The 21,260-nt window shown below is 38.6% G+C and overlaps 1 protein-coding gene across 1 annotated transcript in view; it reads left to right on the top strand.

Moving 5' to 3' along the window:
* The first annotated feature begins 554 nt into the window (after positions 1 to 554).
* The window catches only part of CREB5 (cAMP responsive element binding protein 5), a 379,499-nt gene continuing 358,793 nt past the window's right edge, over positions 555 to 21,260 (top strand). The window contains exon 1 of the mRNA XM_019726163.3: positions 555 to 1,637. Within this exon, the coding sequence (XP_019581722.2) occupies positions 1,635 to 1,637 (3 nt within the window). The 5' untranslated portion in view covers positions 555 to 1,634. The remainder of the gene's footprint in view (positions 1,638 to 21,260) is intronic.

Raw genomic sequence — 21,260 nt, 5'->3', positions numbered from 1 at the left:
GGGAAGAAGTGAGGATGCTGACTAAATGAAATTTAGCTGAAAGGATCAAGATTAAACGTTTCATTTCCAAAGTGAGGGAATGTGAGTCGTTAAACCCAAAATACCATACAATGAATTGCTGCGTGTGTTACTTTCTTTCCCTCAACCTTAAGTTTCTATATTTAAAGAGGACGTTAAATGCACACGTTATATGTGAATTGAATCAGAACTTCATATTTGGCAGTTGAAATAAAAACACCAGTGTGTGACATGTTTAAGGGATAAAAGTAAAAACTCTTGGAGCGGGAGGTGTGTGCACAGCAGAAATAAAAAAAAAAATTACTAGTGGGGTTTTGGATGGAGTGGGCAGAGGAGTTGGGCGCTTTCTGATTTGGAGTGGCTGAAAACTAAATAAAGGAAAATTTATATTCTGAGGATGTGGGGATTTCTTGAAGAACACATGTATTGTTATAGTCAGACCTACTTTTTTCAAAGTGAAAGCCATGCTGCAGAGTAAGCATTTGTGAAACTCCTGTCTGGGATCTAATTGACAATCCTTCCCCAAGTTCGAGGCAGTATTTATTATTTATTCACATCTAGATATGAAATAGTACTGCCCCCCCCCCACCGCACAAACATGTGCACCTAAAATGTTAAAATTCTTGTTTATGATGCATAGACCTAAAGGAAAAAACGGGCCGGGTCACGGACACTGGAGAGTGTGATTAATGATCAGTGATTTAGTGATCAGTGATTAGTGGTTTTATTCAAACTGTTACCTCTGACCAGAAGCACACATCAGAGGATTAACAGGCTCTTTAGATAAATGCTCATTAGTGGAAGGGGAAAAGCAAAGATAATAGGCATGCACCCAGGGACAACTTTCGAAGAAAATCATTCCCGTCTTCAGAATAATAAGCTCTATTAACAGAAAGCCCTTTTAATTTAAAACTTGCTTTTATCTTGTAAATCAAAGTTAGATGTAAAAGTTTGTAGTGCCATTATAACCTAAATTTTCCCATATCCACTAGATGTGGATTATCTCAGTAGCGATATTTTTTTTTATTTAAATAAACAATTGGACCTTCAGAGCAGCTGAACCCTGACAAGTCCTTAACTGCCAGGGTTTGAAGGTGTCCCCCCTTCTAGAATGGAGAATGCAACTTGCTAACTAGATGGCGCACTGTTATTTGGTGTTCTGTGTTGTGCTGTGCAGGAGTCAAAGCGAGCAAGTAGCTGCTTGCGAGGTGATCTTCAACACTTACAACAAAGTTGATTCTGTGTAGGGTTGGAGGCTAGACAGTTCTACAAGTTTTTAGTCACATTTTCCATGTCAGTTAAATCTAGGGAGTTTGAGGCTACTGGAAAAATTAGTCTCATTCCTAAAAGAAACGTAGAGAACCAGGGAGGAGAGAGGTAAGGGAGTCCAGGAGGTACCTCTGAGTTGCAGAAGTGATTGCAAAATACCAGACCTGTTCTTTTTTGACTAAGAGCTAGTTTTACAATCTTGTGGTCTGAAATACTGAGGCAAACACTCAGACTTATTTTCTTCATAATCTTGTTGGTGAAAAAGAAGTTGCTAGAAAGAAAGGAAGAAAAAAACTTGATTTGGTGACCGCAGGAAGCAACACGTTGCTGTCTTTATTCTACAGATAATGGTAAGATGATGTTTATTACCTTTATTAAGCAGCAAGGGAGCTTTGCGGTTGCTTAAATGAGGCCAGTCTTGTCTTTTCATAGGTGGAATTCAGAAATGGGATTCTTATTTTGCACTGAATTTTAATGTTGCTTTTGTCAGTTTCCTTGGACTTGGGAGCATTTTGTGTGGAAGGGTGTGTGTGTGTGTGTGTGTGTGTGTGTGTGTGTGTGTGTGAATAAGACCATTATTTCCTGGGCAAAATAATGTTTATGAGCATGAGAATTGCATGTGGGGGAGCTATGAAGCAAGTTAATGTGTCAGGTAAGAATTCCCTTATTCCATGAGCTTTTAAGAATCACTTCAATAAAGAATTAAATTTTAATAAGGAAGGGATTCTTTAAAAAGAAACCTAAATATTAAAAATAAAACAAACAAAACACCCACTCTCCATATCCAAACCTAAGTGTGTGACTATTCCCCTGAATGATGCTATTGATTGAATATTAGTTAGTACTTGAGTTTTAAAACTTAAGAAGAAAACAACGAAAGAACTCACTTGTGTCTCCCTATGCATTTTCTCATTTTCCTTTGTAGCATTACGTATACATCTTTTTAAAAAATTTTTAAATCCTGACTGATTCATAGCGATTTTTGTTTTTTAACTTTACTCAAACACATTTGCTCAACTGTTACTATCTTTAAGGCAACTGTTTCTGAATGTAAATTGCTGAAATCCATATATTGCCTGTAAATTAGATGTCATTTGTGACCTTATGTAGTTTATACATGAGCAGACAGTTTATGAGAACATTCCCACAAAATAGTGGAAATTGTGCCTTTATTTTGATAGCTCTGTGATGTTGCAGTTTTTATTTGATTAAGTGGTTAAATGAATGGTAGTTTGTCAGAGAGACTTCTCCTATATAGCTTTTCAATTACAGTAAGTTGAAGATTTTCATTATAACTATTTGTCTGTTTCCCATACCTGCAGATTCAAAACCAATTGATCATGGCCTTTCCATGGCCATTTGTGCTGATGTCCATTTCCTGGTTTCCTGATTTCTTAGTATAATTTGCTTTTTAGCAGCGATGCATCACCATTTTATAGTATTCCCTTAGCATTGGAACTTGCTTCTTATTAAGCTGAAAATTATGTTGTGCGTGGTGGGGTGATGTTCGCTGGATCCCCAAGATGTGATCTTTGTATTTGTAGCTGTTTTTTTTCCTGGTTGTGTTGTTAGGTTAAAATTGGGTATTTGAGTGGACATTATTTTTGTCATCTTTTCTTCTTCACTTCAAAGCATTGCCGTTAGTCACAAAATTAATGTGATCACGCTGGTGTTTCCCATCTATATGCTTCTTTTGCTTCTTACAAATTGGATTTCTACAGCAATTTAAGATCTTTTTTTAGAGACAGCTTTCTTGGATGAAGATGGAACAATGATCTCAGTCAATTCATTATCTTGTCCAGTTTGACTACCAGCTGTATTATGGGAATCAACCAATGCTTTTATAAATTAGTGTTTAAAAATTTAAATCTAGGGCTGTTTCTCTGACTCCTATTTGAAGAAATTATACAGTTGAGACAAGGTAATAAACTGGGGGGCAACAGCCTCAACTATTTAAGTGTAAGAAAGAAATACTTTTAGATATGCTAAGCAGACTTAAAGAACCTTTTTGTGTTGCTATTTGGAAACTAAATAAGCTATCTATTTTGTAGCATTGCTTTAAAGAAGAACCCTGGCACTTTAAAATGACATCATGTTTAATGTTTTCACTGAAGAGTTCTTACATTTTGTAATTAGGAAAAAACTGGGTAATTAGTGTTTTTTTGAGGATCCATTAGTATTACATTGTTGGGAATCACAAATCCTGGATTTAACGAGAGAGAGAGAGAGAGAGAGAGAGAGAGAGAGAGAGAGAGAGAGAGAGAGAGAGAGAGAGAGCGAGCGAGCTTTTACAAGTTTCTAGGTTATGGTAACAATGTTCCAGAAACAAGAGTAAAATTTTTGAAGCTCTTACTGAGACTCAGGAACTTTTAAAATAATACTTAATAACATTTAGGATAAATTCCTGAATGTTATGTTAACATTTCCATATTTCTTTCCTTCATGCTCATTTATCTTTTCTGAGAAGTAGATCTGGATCAACACTTTAAAAATACATATTTTAGTTGCTTCCTTCTATTTCCTGAAGGTTTACGTTTCTAATCTCTACCCTAAAATTAACAAGGATTGAAAACTACCATGTTGGCGTTTGGCTTGAACTAATTTTAGAGAGCAGGAGTTCCTTTTGGCCGAGGGCTTCTGATGGTGAGCTAGAAGGCTTGTAGCATATGCAGAGCTGGAACTGGGGGTGGTCCTCTCACTGATACACCTACCTATGCACTTTGAAGAGCAGCATTTAAGTCCCCTGGCTTAGCCATGGCCCAGAGCTAGCGAGTGCCATACTGAGCCTACGAGCCTAGTTCCTGTCTTTAGGTCGGGTTCTCATTTCAAGAGCCAGGCTGCCATAAATGCCTTGTCATGAATGAAACATAACCCATGGTTTGGATGCCTTGCTTGTTTCAAAACTTTTGATCACTACCCTTTCAAAGACAATTTTGTATCAGATCTTTTGAATGAGTACCTTGACCACATAAACTGTTGTTTCTATTCTGTTTATTCTTATACAGCTGCAACGTTAATTTTTCTAATATTGGCCTCCTTATTTGAAGGCCATTCTTCTTCTTCATTATAAAAACGATACCATCCACATTTCATTTGAGACTAAAAACCAGGCGGAACTAAAAATGGTCACAAAAACCATCTCAGAATAAGGCAGTAACTCTCTTTACTTCCTGTCGTTTTTTTTATCATCGTTGAGAAAAGGATCCGAAAAATTATTTAAAGTTAAAATAAATAATCTTTCTTTTTGTTGAACATAGCAACAAGTGCTATTTTCACTCTGGCAGATGTACTTTTTCCCAGGATCCATCTGTAACGTATTATCTTTCCAGGTTGGTGTATACAAATGATAGGGTTTAGAGGTGAATATTACTGCATGAGAAGTGAGTTGAGACTGGAAGTATGTTCTTTGTGGTTTGACTGGCAAAACTTGACTAATCATAGCTAATAGAAGTCACGCATGCAACATAGGGGGCTCCAGAGCACCAAACATTTGGTTTAAGATGACATTTAGGTTGTGCTGTATTCAGGATGGGGAACAAGAGTATCTCAATAGAAATCTTGAATGCATCTACTGTATGTGTGGTTTGGCCTGACCTGCAGGTTTCCTTTCCAACTCTTTGCATGAAGGCTTTATATCAGAATTCAGGTCTCTTTTATTCTTTTATTAGACTGAGGAGTCCCTGTGTTGCATGATTTCTCAAATAGAACACATTGCAGCCAGTTTTATGCAATTCTCTTTCTGCTGGCTTCTCAAGGGCGGGTGGGGGGGTGGTGGTGGGTGGGAAACCACATGCAACAAAAAACATCTTTGTTTTTGTTTGAATTAGCTGGTCATTAGAAGAAATACATTTTTTGTCTCCATTTGCCAGATCTGGTAGGACCATTTCACTTGATCAAAACAAGATTTTCTTCTTTAAGTAAGCGGTGATGCTGTTTGGCTTCTGAATGCCTGGGTACTCATCCATGCACGACAAGGTAGAAGGTATTGAGGATAAAGTCCATTTGACCTGTATACCTAGGAGTGACGTAGGGCACCATTATGGAGAACCTGGTTTGCCTCCCTGCAGTAACATTCTTCAGAAGGACAGTCCTTCTGGGCAGAAAGATAATATTATAGGCTCAAACTTCTAAATTCTCAGCCAGGACAGATGCTGTGCTGAAAATGGCTCTCACGATGCTCAGGGTCTCCACGGTCACTTATTCATCTACAACATGTCACAACATTCACAGGATAGAACTTGACCCTCCATGAAAAGGAGTATGAAGGTCTAAGAAAACCTTAACACTCCTTTTGATCCATTCTCTGCGTTTTCCTTATGCTCATGTTTTTCTAGATTTATTTTTTAACGTCCATTCTTGTTACGCTGCTTTCATGAGGAACCCTACAGTGGAAATGGAGAGGGAACATTTTTTTCTAAAAGGGAAACAGATTTTAATATCATGTTTTGAAAGAAACAATTAGCAGGACCAAAGAAAGAAAGGTTCGCTATCTGATGGAAGGAATCACGGGCTCTGCCATTCCTAGCTCTGCAGCAGGGTGGTTGATGGCAACAGGAAAAGCCTGGAAGAGGGAATCCCCAAAGTGCTGCCTAGAACTCGGGATGCTTTTCTGTCTCAGTTTCTTTATTTGTAATCAAAGAGTGTTGGTCTTGACCAGCACCGTTGGAAAGTGGGAACCACAAATGCAAGCTGCCTACGTAATTTTAAATGTTCGAGGAGCCACGTTAAAAAGGTGTAAAGCCGCAGGTGAAGTTAATCTTAATAACATATTTTATTTAACCCCATATATCCAAAATATTGTCATTTCAACATATAATCAATATAAAAATTTTGATGAGATACTTTGCAAATTTTGTTTTGGTACTAAATCTTTGAAATCCCATTATTTTGCGATTACCATGCAATTCAGACTAGTCACATTTCAAGGTCTGAGTAGCCACATGTGGCCAGTGACTGTGGTATCAGATAATGCAAATGTGTGCTTTGCATCCATGCGTCTTAACCTTGGCAGCCCAGTAGAACCTACCTGTGGAGTTTGTTTTAAAAAAAACACACATAATGATATTTATCTCCCCCGCTTCTGATTTAGTTGGTTTGGGATGGGGCACGAGCCTCTATACTTTCTAAAAGCTCCAAAAGTGGTTCTAAAGTGTAGCCAGTGTTGAGAACTGCAATTCTAACTGATCTCGAAGGAATCTTCTACTCTAATATTCTATGTTTCTATTTCAGGAAAGGGATTGTGTAGCATTCAGAGTTCAAGGGCAGCAAGCAGGCTGTGATAGAAGTGTTGCATGCTACAAAACGTATTGAAGAAAATACGATTCATAAAAATTGAACCATACAGATCGAATAATTTAGAAGATAATTCTTTGTATCACAGAGGAGCTTTTGTATAAGTTTCAAATGTGGATGTTTTCAATGGTTTCCTTCCCTCACAACCTCTTCCTTCCCCCCCTCCCCCAAATCTTAATTTCTGATTTGATTTGCATGTAGCCTCTTAGAAACCTTCCATTTTGGAAAAAGTTAAGCTCACCACGTTTCATTTAATTCGCTAGTTTACTTCTTTGCCCCAGCTACTTGTTGCCTTTAGCTGTTCATGGAGGGAAAAACCTTGCTCCATTTGAGACATTGGATCCCCTTGTGTTTCTTTCCCCTAAGCTTTTAAAAAGCTTTGTATCATTGCACAGACCAAACGTCGTTTACTCATGCCATTATATTAGTGACGACCCTCTAGGCTTAAAGTGTTCGTTCTATTTGTCATCCTTTAAAATATTAGAAGAATCAATAGTTCTCAATGCACACCAGAATGTTTTCCTTTAATAATTTTTTTCAACAATATATACCAGTCTGTGCTTTCACTAACAGATGCAAAGAACCAATAGTGATAATGATGATGATAATAATTAATAATAATAATAATAATAATAATAATAATAATACTTTCCAAACTCCTCACTCATCTTCTTTTGAAGTCAACACACAGCATTGTGTGTGGAGAGGAGAGACCTCAGGGACGGTCCTTGTGACTTTATGCTGCTGAGCGTCTCTGCATTCCCGCATTCGTGAGTCATTTCACCCCAAACCTCTCCCCTTATCCCCCTACCAGTCTGTTTCCAAGTACATGTCTTCCTGACCATGTGCTTTTAAACATGACTTAAAACCATGTTTAGGGACACAATCACCTTCTTCTCAACATTTTGTGGTGATGACATTTGTGTTTTCTGTAATGTCATTCATTGGAAGAATTTTAACCTCCATTTATTAAAACGCGGCTTTAATTCCCATGTTACAGATAGAGAAGCTGAGTGGTTGACGGCTAAGCATTGTGTTCGTTAATTCGAAGGGTGGTCGGTGTGAGGAAAAAACTCATGTGTATTAGTGCCTACACATAATCCCTACTCTGGGTGGCTTTCAGGTGGGAAGTTTCCAATTGGGTATGCTATTGCATCTGTCTTTGAATTTATAAATAACCTTCTTTCTGATGCTTTTCCATGCATTATTTGCACTTGAATGGCTCTCTGCTAATAACTTTTGTATTCCAGCTTCAGGCTACATGTGCCTGGATGGATTAACAAATACATATGTGGGTATCTACCCCTTAATGTGGGATCTGTTCTAAAAGTTGTCTGGAGACATCATTGGCAAACCTGTATTTTTGGCGGTATCTAGGGGATCTTTCTCTCAGGCTTCTCTGTGATTGATGGTTAGAGGACTTTGTGGAGAGACAATGAGATTAAAGATGTAAATTCAACTCTTTTGGGGATTGAAAGGAAGGCCTTTAGGTGTTCACTCACTGAGCAACATAGACTCTAGCTCTAGCTCCTGAATTATCTGAACACAAAAATATTTCAGCTCTTCTTGTACCAATGTACTGTCTTCACACTGGGCCTGGAACCACCTGCTTTTGAGTATTTGGTCTTTTTCTCCTCCTAATAATGATTAGGGTTGGACTCAGCCATTTGTAGTTTCTGTGTGCACCTCTATGTATGCAATGGGTGAGATGCAAGCTGTGATTGGTAATGAAATCTGTGACCACTGCCAGGGATGGGTTCCTTTGGATCCCTTTCTAAGCATTCTACTAATGTTAAAGCAAAGTTCATATCCACACATATATGTGGTTATGGTGGTTAAGCTTGTACATAAATACAAACGTTGGCTGATGAGGACCAGCGTGTTACTAGGGTAGATTGTTGTAAACGTGGTTGTCATCTTTTTTAGGATGCCCATGGATAAATTGTTCCTCCTTTTGAGCAAATCTATTTGTCACGTTGATTTAGATACACATATTGTTGATTAAAAGATATTACTAGATTTAAAAAAAATTGGAAGCATATTTAAGATGCTCTTCTTTTCTAATAAGGCCTGGCTAAGCACACATTGTTTACAATGTCGTCTTCCAGCTTTTCAAAGCCAGATGACTCACAGTCGCCATTCTTAGTGCCATGTTGGTAGACGTCATCAAAGATGATGGTGCACAGGGTTTTGGCACCAGGAAGCACCGTGTAATTTGAAATTGTACTTTTTTGCTAAATATCCATGCTAATCTCCAACCCATTGAAAACATTAAGAAAACAAAACAAACCAGTAATGTCTGCCCGTTGGATGGAGTCAGCACCAGCAAAGAGGTACAATTTTTTTTTTATGCACCTCAGAAGCACGCACAAAAATCAGGGAGAAAAACAATTACACATAATTACTTGACGTGCCCTTTGGAAGGGACATTTTTAAGACAGACAAGTTAATCTTTTAACCCAAGGTTCATTTTTACCCTTTCCAGGAAGTGTGTGTGTGTGTGTGTGTGTGTGTGTGTGTGTGTGTGTGTGTGGTTTTCTAAAGCACAGAAACCATAGTATCGTTAAAAGGGAGACTGTAAATGTATATTTTATCTTTATTTAACATTTCGTAGATATTTTAAGAAGTCTATTTTGGAAGTCTTGTATTCCTTTACATAGTTTTAGTTATTTAACATTTGTTTGTAAAAAATGGGATTCCGTAGGTTGGTTTCACAACAGTGTTAATATACCTAACACTACAGAACTCTACACTTAAACGTGTTTAACATAGAAAATGTTATGTGTATCTTAGCATATTTTTTCTTTTTTTAAAATAAGGGATAAGGTTTTTTTTGTAGGCATTCCCCAGATGGAGAAACAGAATGCACAGTCCACTTGTTCAAAGTGAGTTGTGGCAGTTTTAGTGCCTTCATGGGAGGAGCTAAACATCTGAAGAATTTTGTACTTCAGGTCTGTGCAGCGGCGTGATGCGTGGATCATGTGATTCTGACATGTAGGATACCCTGGGAAGACACCAGCTAGGCTCCCAGCACCACACGCCTCTTTTCTGGAGACCGGCTTGAATCTAGATGGGCCATGTGTACAGAAAGCCGTATCACTTAGTTTGCAGAACACACCATTTGGCATTATTTGAACATCTCCCTTGATTGCCTTCCTCAGTGCAAGGACAGGCTCAACTGGTATCAGTGAAAAATCGTAACTTTGTAATTTATGTAAGGGATTATAACCCCCTCCTCCCGACATTTACTGAGCACATATTATGTGCCAGGTACTAGGTATACGTGATCAAAAACAGACACAGTTCCTTTACTCACAGAACTTACTGGTAGGAGAGACACCAAATAAGTCACTCGAATGGAATGTTGTGGGAGGGTGAGAGGGTACAAGTCTGGAGGCAGAAAGCTCAGTTAGGGGGTTAGTGTGGTTGTGCAGGCAAGAGGTGATGGTGACTTGGGTTGTGTTGGTGCCAGAATGAAAAGCCATTTAAAAGATAGGATCAATGTGACTAGGGGATTGATTAATTGGAGGATGAGGGACAAGGTGAAGCGTGTACTCATTCTAAGGGAAGAGGGAGCCAGGCAGGATAAGCCTGACCCAGTAATGAAGTCTGGATTGTCCTTTGTAGTGGGAGAGGAGGGGAGGGCTCTGGCCCAGGCCCCACAGGCTTGTGTGCCTGAGTCCTTGGAAGAGAACAGAAAATCACTATGAACAAAAACTCAAAGAGCGGCTATAAATAAAAACCGTAGAGCAATCGTGGAGTTGCAAGGCCGTGCAGTTCTGATCATTTCTGTCAGAGAGCAGGCCCTCCAGAGAGAGAGGCGCCCACCCCCTAAGGCAGCCACAGCTATGGCTTCAGGGGGTCCAGTGTATGGCCAGGTGTATTAATTTACTGGGGCTGCTGTAATGAGGTACTACAAACTAGTGGCTTAAGTAACAGAAATTTATTTGATCTCACAATCCTAGAGGTTAAAGTCCAAAACCAAGGTGTCGTCAGGGTTGGTTCCTTCTAAGAACTGTCAGGGAGAATCTGTTCCAGGTCCCTCTTTGGGACGTGTAGGTGGCTGTCTTCCCTCTGTGTCTCTTCACATGCTCTCCCTTTTAAGCGTGACTGTCTCTGTGTCCAAATTTCCCCTTTCTATAAGGATACCAGTCATATTGGAATAGGATCCACTCTAAAGATCTCATTTTAACCTGACTACCTATGTAAAGACTATATCTCCAAGTCGGGTCACATTCTAGGTTACTGGATTTGGGGGGACACAGTTTAACCTGTAACAGTAGGTATGCCCATCAAGAAGACAGCACCCAGGGCAAGGAGTAGAGGGACCCTACGGGACTGATGTAGATTATAACCAGACATTTTTTTAGCCCATATTAAAAATAAACTTATGATGGACCCCCAGAAAAACTTGGAACAAGTATTCAGAGCTGTGGATCCACAGATTAACTGGTATAGACAAAGCCAGCAAAACACAGGGAAAAAAAAAAGCTACACTTGCAAATTGATGTGTATACATACTGCACTGATTAGTGAATTTGATAATGTGGGCATTGACCTTGGTTTGGCCTTGAATTTGTCCCCAGGGTTTATGAAAGAGCAATGCCAAAAGGGCAGCACCAACGTTTAACCCTGAGAACAAAGAATTAAATACAACTGTAGCTTGTCACCCTGCCAGGCTCAGCAATCATTGTTTTGATGTGCTAATATTTACTGACAAAGACAAAAGCCACCAGTTCTCATAACAACACACACCAAGTTGAACATAGATGCTTCAATGCAAGAAGAAAAAATTTTCTAGTTGTTGATGGACAATTTATGCCTATGTGCTACCTCTGTTTTACACAATGAAAGTGCAGAAGACAGAATTCTTCTATGTCTAATGAAAAGACATACCGTGTTTCCCCAAAAATGCGACCTAGCCGGACCATTGGCTGTAATGCGTCTTTTGGAGCAAAAATTAATATAAGATCCGGTCTTATTTTACTATAATACAAGACTGGGTCTTATATAATATAATAATGTAATATAATGTAATATAATATAATACTGGGTCTTATGTTAATTTTTGCTTCAAAAGACGCATTAGAGCTGATGGTCCGGCTAGGTCTTATTTTTGGGGAAACAGGGTATTACCGAATTAAAAATGGGTAGCTATCAGGGAAATGCGAATGAAAACCACAGTGAGATACTACTTCACACCCACTAGGTTGTCTACAATAAAAAAGACAGACAATAACAAAAGCTGATGAAGATGTGGAGAAATTGGAACGCTCATGTTGCTGGTGGGATTGTCAAATGGTACAACTACTTTGGAAAGTAGTTTGGCAGTTCCTCAAACAGTTAACCTTAAACTTTATGACCCAGCAATTCCACTCCTAGGTATATACCTAAGAGAAATGAAAACATATGTCCACATAAAAACTTGTACATAAATGTTCATAGCAGGGTTATTTATAACTACCCAAACATGGAAACAACCCAGAGTCCATCAGATGAATGGATAAACAAAATGTGGTACATTCATATATTGGACTATCATTTGGTCATAAAAAGAAATGAAGGACTGACACATGCTATAACATGCACAAACCTTGAAAACATTACGCTAAGAAAAAGAAGCGGACACAAAGGACCACATATTGTATGATTCCATTTCCATGAAAGGTCCAGAATAGGCAAATCCATGAAGACAGATTGCAGATTAGTGGTTGCCTAAACCTGAGGGTGAGGCTTGGAGGTTTGGGGGTGACAACTGAGGGACTTGTGGTTTCTTCATAGGGGGATGAAAATGTTCTCAAATTGATTGTGGTGATGGTTGGACAAATCTGTGACTATTCTGGGGTCATTGAATTGTACATTTTAAGAGGGTGAATTGTATGGTATGCAAATTATATCTCAATAAAGCTGTTAAAAAAGATAACACATCATGGAGGAAAATATAGGATGCTAAATTTAGTTAGAGTGTATGGCAAATGGGGTCTTTTGCTCCAATAACTTCTCTACATATTTGGGATGAATATATCACAGCAAACCATGGAGAAAGGTTAATAGGAATATTGCAGACCTTCGTAATAGGAATAGTCGACTACAAAAGCGCATGTCCTATGTGTCTCCAGCCCATACCTTTCTCCTGGGCTTTGAGCCCTGACTTCCAACTTACCCTGGCCATTTCCTCCTGGATGGACTGCTGCCATTCCTTAGTTTTCAAATTGTTCGAACCTTAACGTCCTCGTACAATTTCTCCTTGTGATACGCCCATTTGAGTGGTGTTACCATCATCCTCTGGGCTCCCAGGTGGAACCTTCATGATAGTCATTGACTTTGCATTTTCCCTTGGCCGTCATGAAGATGTCATTGCCAAGTCTTCTAGACCCCATTTGAACAATGTCCTATGAGTTTTGTCTTTCTGCCCCATCTCCTTCTCAACCAGTTCCTTCTATGAACTGAGAAGTAAGGGGAACAGAATAATTGAGTCTTTATTGAGCCTTGACCCATATCTACTCTCTTGATCCACCATGTCAACCTTCATAACAAACCTACCAAGGAGTTGGACTTACCCCTTTTTTAGATAAGGAAAGTGAGGCTCAGAGGTTAAGGGACAAACCAGTTACTGTGACAAAACCAGTAAATGGAGAAGTTGGGGTTTGGAACCAGCTTTGTCTGGTTCAAAATGGAAAGAGTGTGAACTCTTTGACGACTACTCAATGACGCTTTCAACTTTATGGCCCTGAAGATCTCATTTCCCTGCTCAAGAGCCTTCCCCAGCATCTGTTTTTAAGGCCTCCCGCCAGCCTCAGCCAGCATCACTATAGATTGACCACACGTTCAAGTCAGACCCATAATAAGCTCTTGTTTGTGTTCAATGCCTCTCTGCCATGTTCAGACTCTTCTCTTCCCTGGAACATCTTTTGTCCTGGTCCAGGACTCCCCTTCCTTCCCCTCCCTCACCTTCTGCCTATGGAAACACACATCTGCTGATCTCCCAAATCAACAACTGATGCAACATTATTTTCTTAGTGCTACGTAAATATTTCTCCTTATGATTTAAAAATGTTATCTTCTCTTGAGGTTGTGTGTGTGTTTGTCATAAATTCCTTCTCCTGGATTGCAAGCTCCATAACAGCAAGAACTGATGCTTGCTCAGTTTTGATTTTCCTCATAAAACCTAGCATATAGCACCTCACACATGGTAGATGGTTAATTAATCCTTGAGTGAATTGATTATAGGGGTACTCCAATGTTGTTCTTTGTCATGAATTTCCTGTTACCAGCAGGAGATGGCTGATGTCTAGCGATTGTTCCTAGGAAAATCAGCCCAGCGAGATTCTTTAGGTATATTGATGGATGTCCCTGTGGCTTAAAAACTATTGGAATAGTATTTTAGAAATTCAAAAATGAGGTGGGATGAGTAAATCACGGAGAATCTTGCAACCCTAAGGAATCATCGATTTCTGATTTTTACATTCCTTTCCAAGCCTTCCAGAGGTGAACATCATTTTAAAATAGTTTTAATCAGAGTAGAGACACATTTTAAAATTCTGCTTTCTTCACTAAAACTATACCACAGACATTTTTTTTCATGTTGCTACGTAGTTTTCAAAACTATGATTATGCAGTATATTCCATTGAGTTACCATAATTTCTTAACCATCCTCTATTGTTTGACATTGAAGTTTGCTGTGGATTTTTTTTTTTTTTTTTTATGATTATAAAAAAACACACACATGACCAATCTTTTGGCAGGAGAAATGTGTACTCCGAAGACCTTAATCTTCTTCCTATGCTGGTTGAAAACCTTCCTTTAGTGTTGAGCTTAGGCAAAATTGTGACAGAGACCAAGTTTGTCTTGGGCATCCTCTTTCTCTCAGCACATATTGTTCCACCACAATGCGTGTCACAGGAACTCAGGACTGCTCTGCTCCCCCTGATATTGACCTGTCTACCACAAACCCTGCTCTCCTTCCCCCAACTCCTAGCCAGACTTCTTGCTCCCTCTCTCACTTCTCCAGAGCCTCTACCTTAGTAAGATATTAGACACTCAATACATTTCTTGGGATCTGTAATTTTATTACAGACGGACTTCTGGAGATGGCCATGTGGTAGCCCAACAAAGTGCATCATTAAAGCTGTGCCTTTGCTCTCTTCAGCTAGACCTTTTCCAGGTTCTAAGGATATGGCAGTGAACCAGCAGACAAAATCTATACAAATGGTAAATGTATAATGCAGCGTATAGCAGTAAGTGCTAAAAAGAAAGATGAAGTCGGGTAAGAGGATAGAGCATGCTCTTTCGTCTTTCAGATGGAGGAGTCAGGGAAGACCTTTCTGGGTAGGTGACATGAGTAGAGAGCAGCTGAAGTGAGGGAGCAGGTCCTGTGGAAATCTGGAGAAAGAGCTTTCAGGAAAAGGAGCTACTAGTACAAAGGCCCTCATGAGTTTGAGGAGCTGCAAGGAAGCAGACATGGAGGCAGTGAGGACAGAGTGGGAGGTAGTGGGTGGCCAGATCATATAGTCAGTGGCTTGCAGACCATGCAGTGGACATTGGATATCAACCTTAGCAATAACGGAAGCCACTGGAGAGCTTTGAGAAGAGAATCCATCACTTCTAAAGATCTTTCCTGTTATAGTTGGAGAATAGAGTGTGCAGGGATGAGAGTGGCAGCAGGGAGACCTGTTAGGAGGCAAGAGAGGTGGCCGCCTGGACGGGGTGATTGTGGGACAGGTGGTGAGAAGGACTTTGGCTTACTTTGAAGGTAAAACTGAAGGAAATTGCTGACAGATTGGGTGTAGGGGTAAGCAAGAAATCAGGGAGGATGCTCAGGATTTAGACCTGAGACACTGGGAGGATGGAGTTGCCATCAACTGAGATGGGGAAGAAGGCAGATGGAACAGGTTTGGTGGGGGAGACGAGACTTCAGTTTGGGGCATATTGTGTGTGAGAAGATGTCCAGTAGATGGTGGGATGCTGAGTCTGCTGTTCAGGGGAATGAGTTTGTGCTTCAGATATGAATAGAGTCAGAATCACAGTCTTTGGCATCAGATAGGCCAAGGGTCATCTCACAACACACAGCAGCTCCTTACTCAATGCTTCCCAATCACACTGGAATTTCAGACTAAGCCTTGTGAGCTTTAGGGCCTTTGCATATGCCGTTCCTTCTTCCTAGACCATTCCTGTCTGGACAATTGCTACTTTTCTCTGGTTCCCCAATCTAACTTCAGGTCCCACTGTTAAATACTCCTGCTATCCTGACCTTTTCCATCATAGCATTTTATCAATTTTCAAGTTAATATTCCTTTCAGTGATTTTTAATTTAATTTTTAAAAATGTAAAATCCACATGTCCCACGGGAATCTAAATTCTGAAATGTCAGGAATCGTGCATGTTTGGTTCATCGCCGTTTTCCCAACATGTAGTCGCAGAAACTTCTTCAATATTTGCTGAACGAATAGATGCCTATTATTAATTTATTACTCTACACAGGAGAATAGAGACTATGATTAATTTATTACTCTACACAGGATATGTTCCAGTTCCTCTATTTGTAATCATACAATTCCAAGAGTATAATCATACCTAATGATTTTCTTATCTTCTTAAAAGGTAGACTAATTGATTCTTTAATGGTTGCACGTATCTTCTGTGAACAAACACCTTTTTATTAGGTAATATGTGAGAAGGGACTGGACTGTGGTTGAAGACTGAATGATCGCTGACTGAAACTTTGAAAAGAAAAGGAATTTAAGACTTATATAAATCTCCTAATGAAAATCCTCTTACCTCCTGTTTCCCTGTCAGCAGCTTTGTTGTATTTCTATGGACACCTATATCTAACATCGCCTGAGGTTATTTTATAGTGACCTTTGACAAGACCTATTACTTCCTACTTGCCATGTTTATCAGAGGGAAAGAGACCAGGATGTGGCAGGGGACGGGGAGAGCTGTCATGGGGGATGAGGGGATCTGAGAGGCTGATGACCTCCTTTGGTGGCTCTTAGAAAGGTCTGTTGTCTCCAGCCTCATCCTGGGAGATTATAAGAAATGATATGTGAGGGAAGAAATTTGATTTACTGAGAAAGGGTTGTTAGCTCATAAAAGAGCTCTCGTCTTTGGCAGTGTAGAACTGTATGAAAAATAGGATTGAATTAGAGGATGATCTCTTTACTGTCTTTAGAACTAGAGCGAGCTTTCAGAAGCGCCTTTGTTGTTTGGGAAACACATATGCTGGTTCCAAGAATACATATTTGTGTGTTACACAAGTATATAGAGAGATTGATTGATTCATGTATAGGTCAGTGGGGAATTTCATGACAAAAAGGCACCATCTTTACAGATAACATTGTTTGGGAGGCAGCCACTTAACAATATGTATTGAGCATTTATTGAGCTAGACCTGGAGCTAGGCATTAGGGAAAAGTAGTGAACAAAAGAGAGAAGGTTCTTGCCTTCATGGAAGTCATGATATCTACTGAGTTTCAGTTTCCTCATCTACAAGATAGAGATAATAATAATGCTTCACAGCCTTTTAAAGAGGAGTAAATGGCTAAGAATGTGAAAACATCAGATTTTAAAATAAATACTATATAAATTATGAGTGGCTTTATGATTGACATACCAAATATAGTTATCATTCTCTTTGGGAATAAATCCCAATTAATTAATTCTAGTTCTGAATATCCTCCATACCCATGCAACCTATGATTTTATCCTTATAATTTAGGGAGCTGAAATTTCCTTTCACTCTAATCCTAACGAAAAGTAAAGAAGATGTCAAGTATGTAGTTTGGGTTGTAAACAGGTTGTATTAGTTAGCTATTGCTGTGTAACATATCACTCCCCCAAGCATATGTTTATTAACTAAGAATTTCTGTGGGTCATGGATCTGGGTGTGGCTTAGCTGGATTTTCTGGCTCAGGGTCTCTCACAGGCTATTATCAAAGTGTCAACCAAGTCTGTAGTCATCTTGAACCACAACTGGGGATGGGTCAACTTCCAAACTCCCATGACTGGTGCAGGCCTCAGAAGATCCACATCCAAGCCTATTTATATGGCTGTTGGCATGCTAAGAGTAAGCAAGGGTTCTACGAGAGAGAAAGTGAGAGATGGAACTCATAGTTTTTTTGTTTTTTTTTTGTAATCTAATCTGAGAAGTGACATCTCATCACATTTGCCATATTGTATTCATTAGAAGCAAGTCACTAGGTCCAGCCTGCTCTCAGGGGAGATTATACAAGTGTATACCAGATGACTGGGATCATTCAGGGGGTACCTCAAAGACTGCCTGCTACAACAGTACTTGTAAACAGTACCCCAAGTTAAAGCTGTAACTATTTGAAATGAAAGAAAGTCGGGAAATAAGTACCATCATTCCCCTACAATGCAATAGTTAGGACAGATGAGGGAAGTTGGTGTTCGAGTCCTGTAGCTTTTGAGTTTCAGCCAATAAAGAAATCTGTTCATTCTTTTACTCTGGCACTACCTCAAGCCTGGACATTTACAACCTCTCTATTTTTTTCAGAGAAGCATTTGAAAGTTACCTTCCAAATATTGGAGATAAACAAAGGTCAGTCTTTCCTCAGCAAGAGTACCGAATTAAAACTATGGTAATGTTAATTTGCCGTTTCATGGGATTGATGTCTCATCCGCTCCCTTGTACTTTTAACCTACACCTGAAAACAAAGCTGCTCCAGTCATTTGAAGACTAAGAGGAAGAACATTCCAGGCACACAGGAGACCTATGAGAATGAACTTGCCGTGGTTAAGAAAAAGAAGAAAGACCAGTGTGGGCAGAGTGTAGTGGGCAAGGGGGCAGATGCTAAGAGATGACTTTGGAGGTGGGGTGAGGTGAGCCAGGTTAGGGGTTTTGATTTAAATATCAATACAATGGAGAGGCATTGCAGGATTCGGGGTGACTGTAAAACAACTATTATTTTATTTTATTTTTTTTTGAGATTCTAATTGCATTAGTTATTGCATCGAGCTATATTTGAAAGAGAGATTTTGTAATCTATTAACTAAAAGCCATGCTTTGGCAAAGATAAAACAAGCACTGAAACTTTATAATAGGATGTTATGATTATGCAATGTGTTTAACAGAGTTGAAGAGTGGTGCGTTTCGACCAGCCAACGGCAAAAGCAAATGTGGTAGATGCATTTGGAATGAGGTCCTTGTATCATAGGGATTCCTAGTATTACATTAGTTTCATGTGACAGAACTTACAAGAAATTCATTCAGAAAAACATCCAGTGTAGGAGTCTTTTTGGCATATCCTGTGCATATTTTCTCAAACAAGCAGCAATCATTTTTCAGTTGTGTCATTTATGGGTTTTGCCTCTACGTAGTTCTGTGGCTCTTTTCTAAGCCGGCAGGCACCCAGGCAACTTGGCAGTATCAGCTGGGATTTTAAAATGAGAGCACAAACGTTTAAAGTTAGTGGTCTTGGTAACTTTTCTTTCCTCCAAATTCCTCCTGAAACTGACCTTGCAAGAAAAATACCCCAAAGAGGAACAACAGGACATGTATTTTTCCTGAAAGAGTAACTAGGAAGGAAAGTTCCAAAGTTTTAAAACTGGAAATCAACCGATTCTAATGCTAAACTTTTACTTGCCAGTGTGTTTCTTTCTGAGTCAAGACAAATTTTAGCTTGGATAAAAATGGTGAAAAAATAATTGTATCTCAAGTTCAAGGACTTTCCTACTTTCCTTTTTTAAGATTTTAAAGATAAATTTGCAATTTTTTGATTTTAAAAAACTCATAGAAAATACAGAAACATATCAAGAAGAAGATTATAACCAAAGATAATCACTGTTGGTGATTTTGATGTATATCTTTCATCTAATCTATGTCTTTATCCTACCGTATCATCTAGCTATAATTCATAGAGCATTTGCAGTTTTGTGTTTGGATTTTCTTGGACTTAACATTATTTTGTGAACATTTCCCCAGGGTCATGATTTATTTTTTTTGAAAATAGGATTTTAATGATTGTGTTATCTTCTATTTGTCTTAAGTGACTCAAGCCATTTGACTTATTATTGGATGCCTAGTCTATTTTGAAATATTCCCTGCTAATGAATAATATTGTGATGAGCCTTCTTGCCTAATATCCTTCACCTGCATCTCTTATTTTTCCAAAGGAATTATTCCAACAAGTGCATTTTGATGCATTTTACTAAGTTGTTTTCAAAGAGCTTGTACCAATTGCCTCATCATCATTAAGGTTATGCAGCATGCCTATCCAGCTTGACCTCTAACCAGAATTTAGATATTGTCATTAAAACAGAAATCTTTGCCAATTTATTAGGTCAAAAATTGTTGCAATTTGCTCTTATTTGATTAAAAAGGACATTGAACATTATTTCCATTCATTTACTGGCAATTTGTGAATTGTCTGTTCATGTCTGTCTATGCCTTTTGTCCATTTTTCTTTCAGAGTATTAATATTTTGCTTATTCAAATTTGTATTTTTTAATATGGGAAGAATATGTGCCCTTCATCTTCAGATTTTAGAGGCACAAATATAGGCATATACTTTTAGTTTCAAAAGGCTCTAAAATTTTTTTCTGTGGTTCTTACTTCCTGATATAGTGGTTTATATATAACTCCGTAGATAGGTAAACACCGTTTATTTTTAAAATAATGCCATTTATGCTTGTTATAGGTTCAGTTATACTACTCTTCCTTTTATTTTTCTGCCTGTTTCCCTCTCCCTTCTACTGTAATAAAAACTTTAAGAGATCCAGACTTGTACTTATCTTACTTTATGCAACTACTTTTAGGTGGCAGCCTGCCAAGGAAACCACAGTCTGAAAAGAATCTCATGTGAGAACTGAATGGGGTCACTAGCGCTAGGTGAGAGGGATAGCTGATGAGAGAAAAAGGCCAGCTTCTTGTTTAGGCCACGTAAAGAATGAACTTCGCGATGCCAGCTCAGAGCGAACAGGCTCAGTCAGGGAGGCCGTGGGGCTCAGAATCCCGGGTATCTGACAGCCCTCTGTCTTCTGCCTTTCTTCAGAGGCAACTCTCATCTCAGCTTCATTTCTGCTGCCTCATTTTATAATGGAGATAATAATACCTCAAAGGTATGTTCTAATTAATTACTCTTACTGACTCCCAAAATATAATTACTAATTATTATAACTATTAGATCATTAATTTCTTCATTCCTTTTATGGAATTTTAATCAAATGCCAAAATTCAACACCTGATTGCAATTACTTGGGGATACTTTTTGCCTATTATCTTCACAGTTTCTTCATGTTTATTTGACCCCATGCTAAGTGAATTCCTTAAAATATAGACATTTGAGAGTTTCTTGAAAATATTTATAAATTTTGGGGTTATAAATTATATTTATAATATTTATAAATTTGTAAAATTGTATATTTATAAATGTATACTATTTATAAATTTTGGAGTTAAACATAATAAAATTTTATATCTCCACAGATCATTGTAAGTCAATAATAAAATAGCTAAATATTTGAGACCGTTGTTTTTTAAAGCACATTAACTTCTTTTTCCTTCAAAGTGAGCCATGTAATCTGGTCACTGTTAAATAATTATGCCTAAGACTATTACAGGTGACCTAGATATTCATCAGGAAAGTCATGTAGACATAAATAATTTAACAAAAGGCATATCCTGAACTGTGTCCCTGGCTTTTAGTGTTCATTTTTAAGT

Source organism: Rhinolophus sinicus, chromosome 4, assembly GCF_057876585.1.
Source record: "Rhinolophus sinicus isolate RSI-liver-muscle chromosome 4, RSI-T2T, whole genome shotgun sequence".
Taxonomy (NCBI): domain Eukaryota; kingdom Metazoa; phylum Chordata; class Mammalia; order Chiroptera; family Rhinolophidae; genus Rhinolophus; species Rhinolophus sinicus.
The sequence above is the reverse complement of the archived record's forward strand: the minus strand, read 5'-3'. Positions and strand labels throughout refer to the sequence as shown.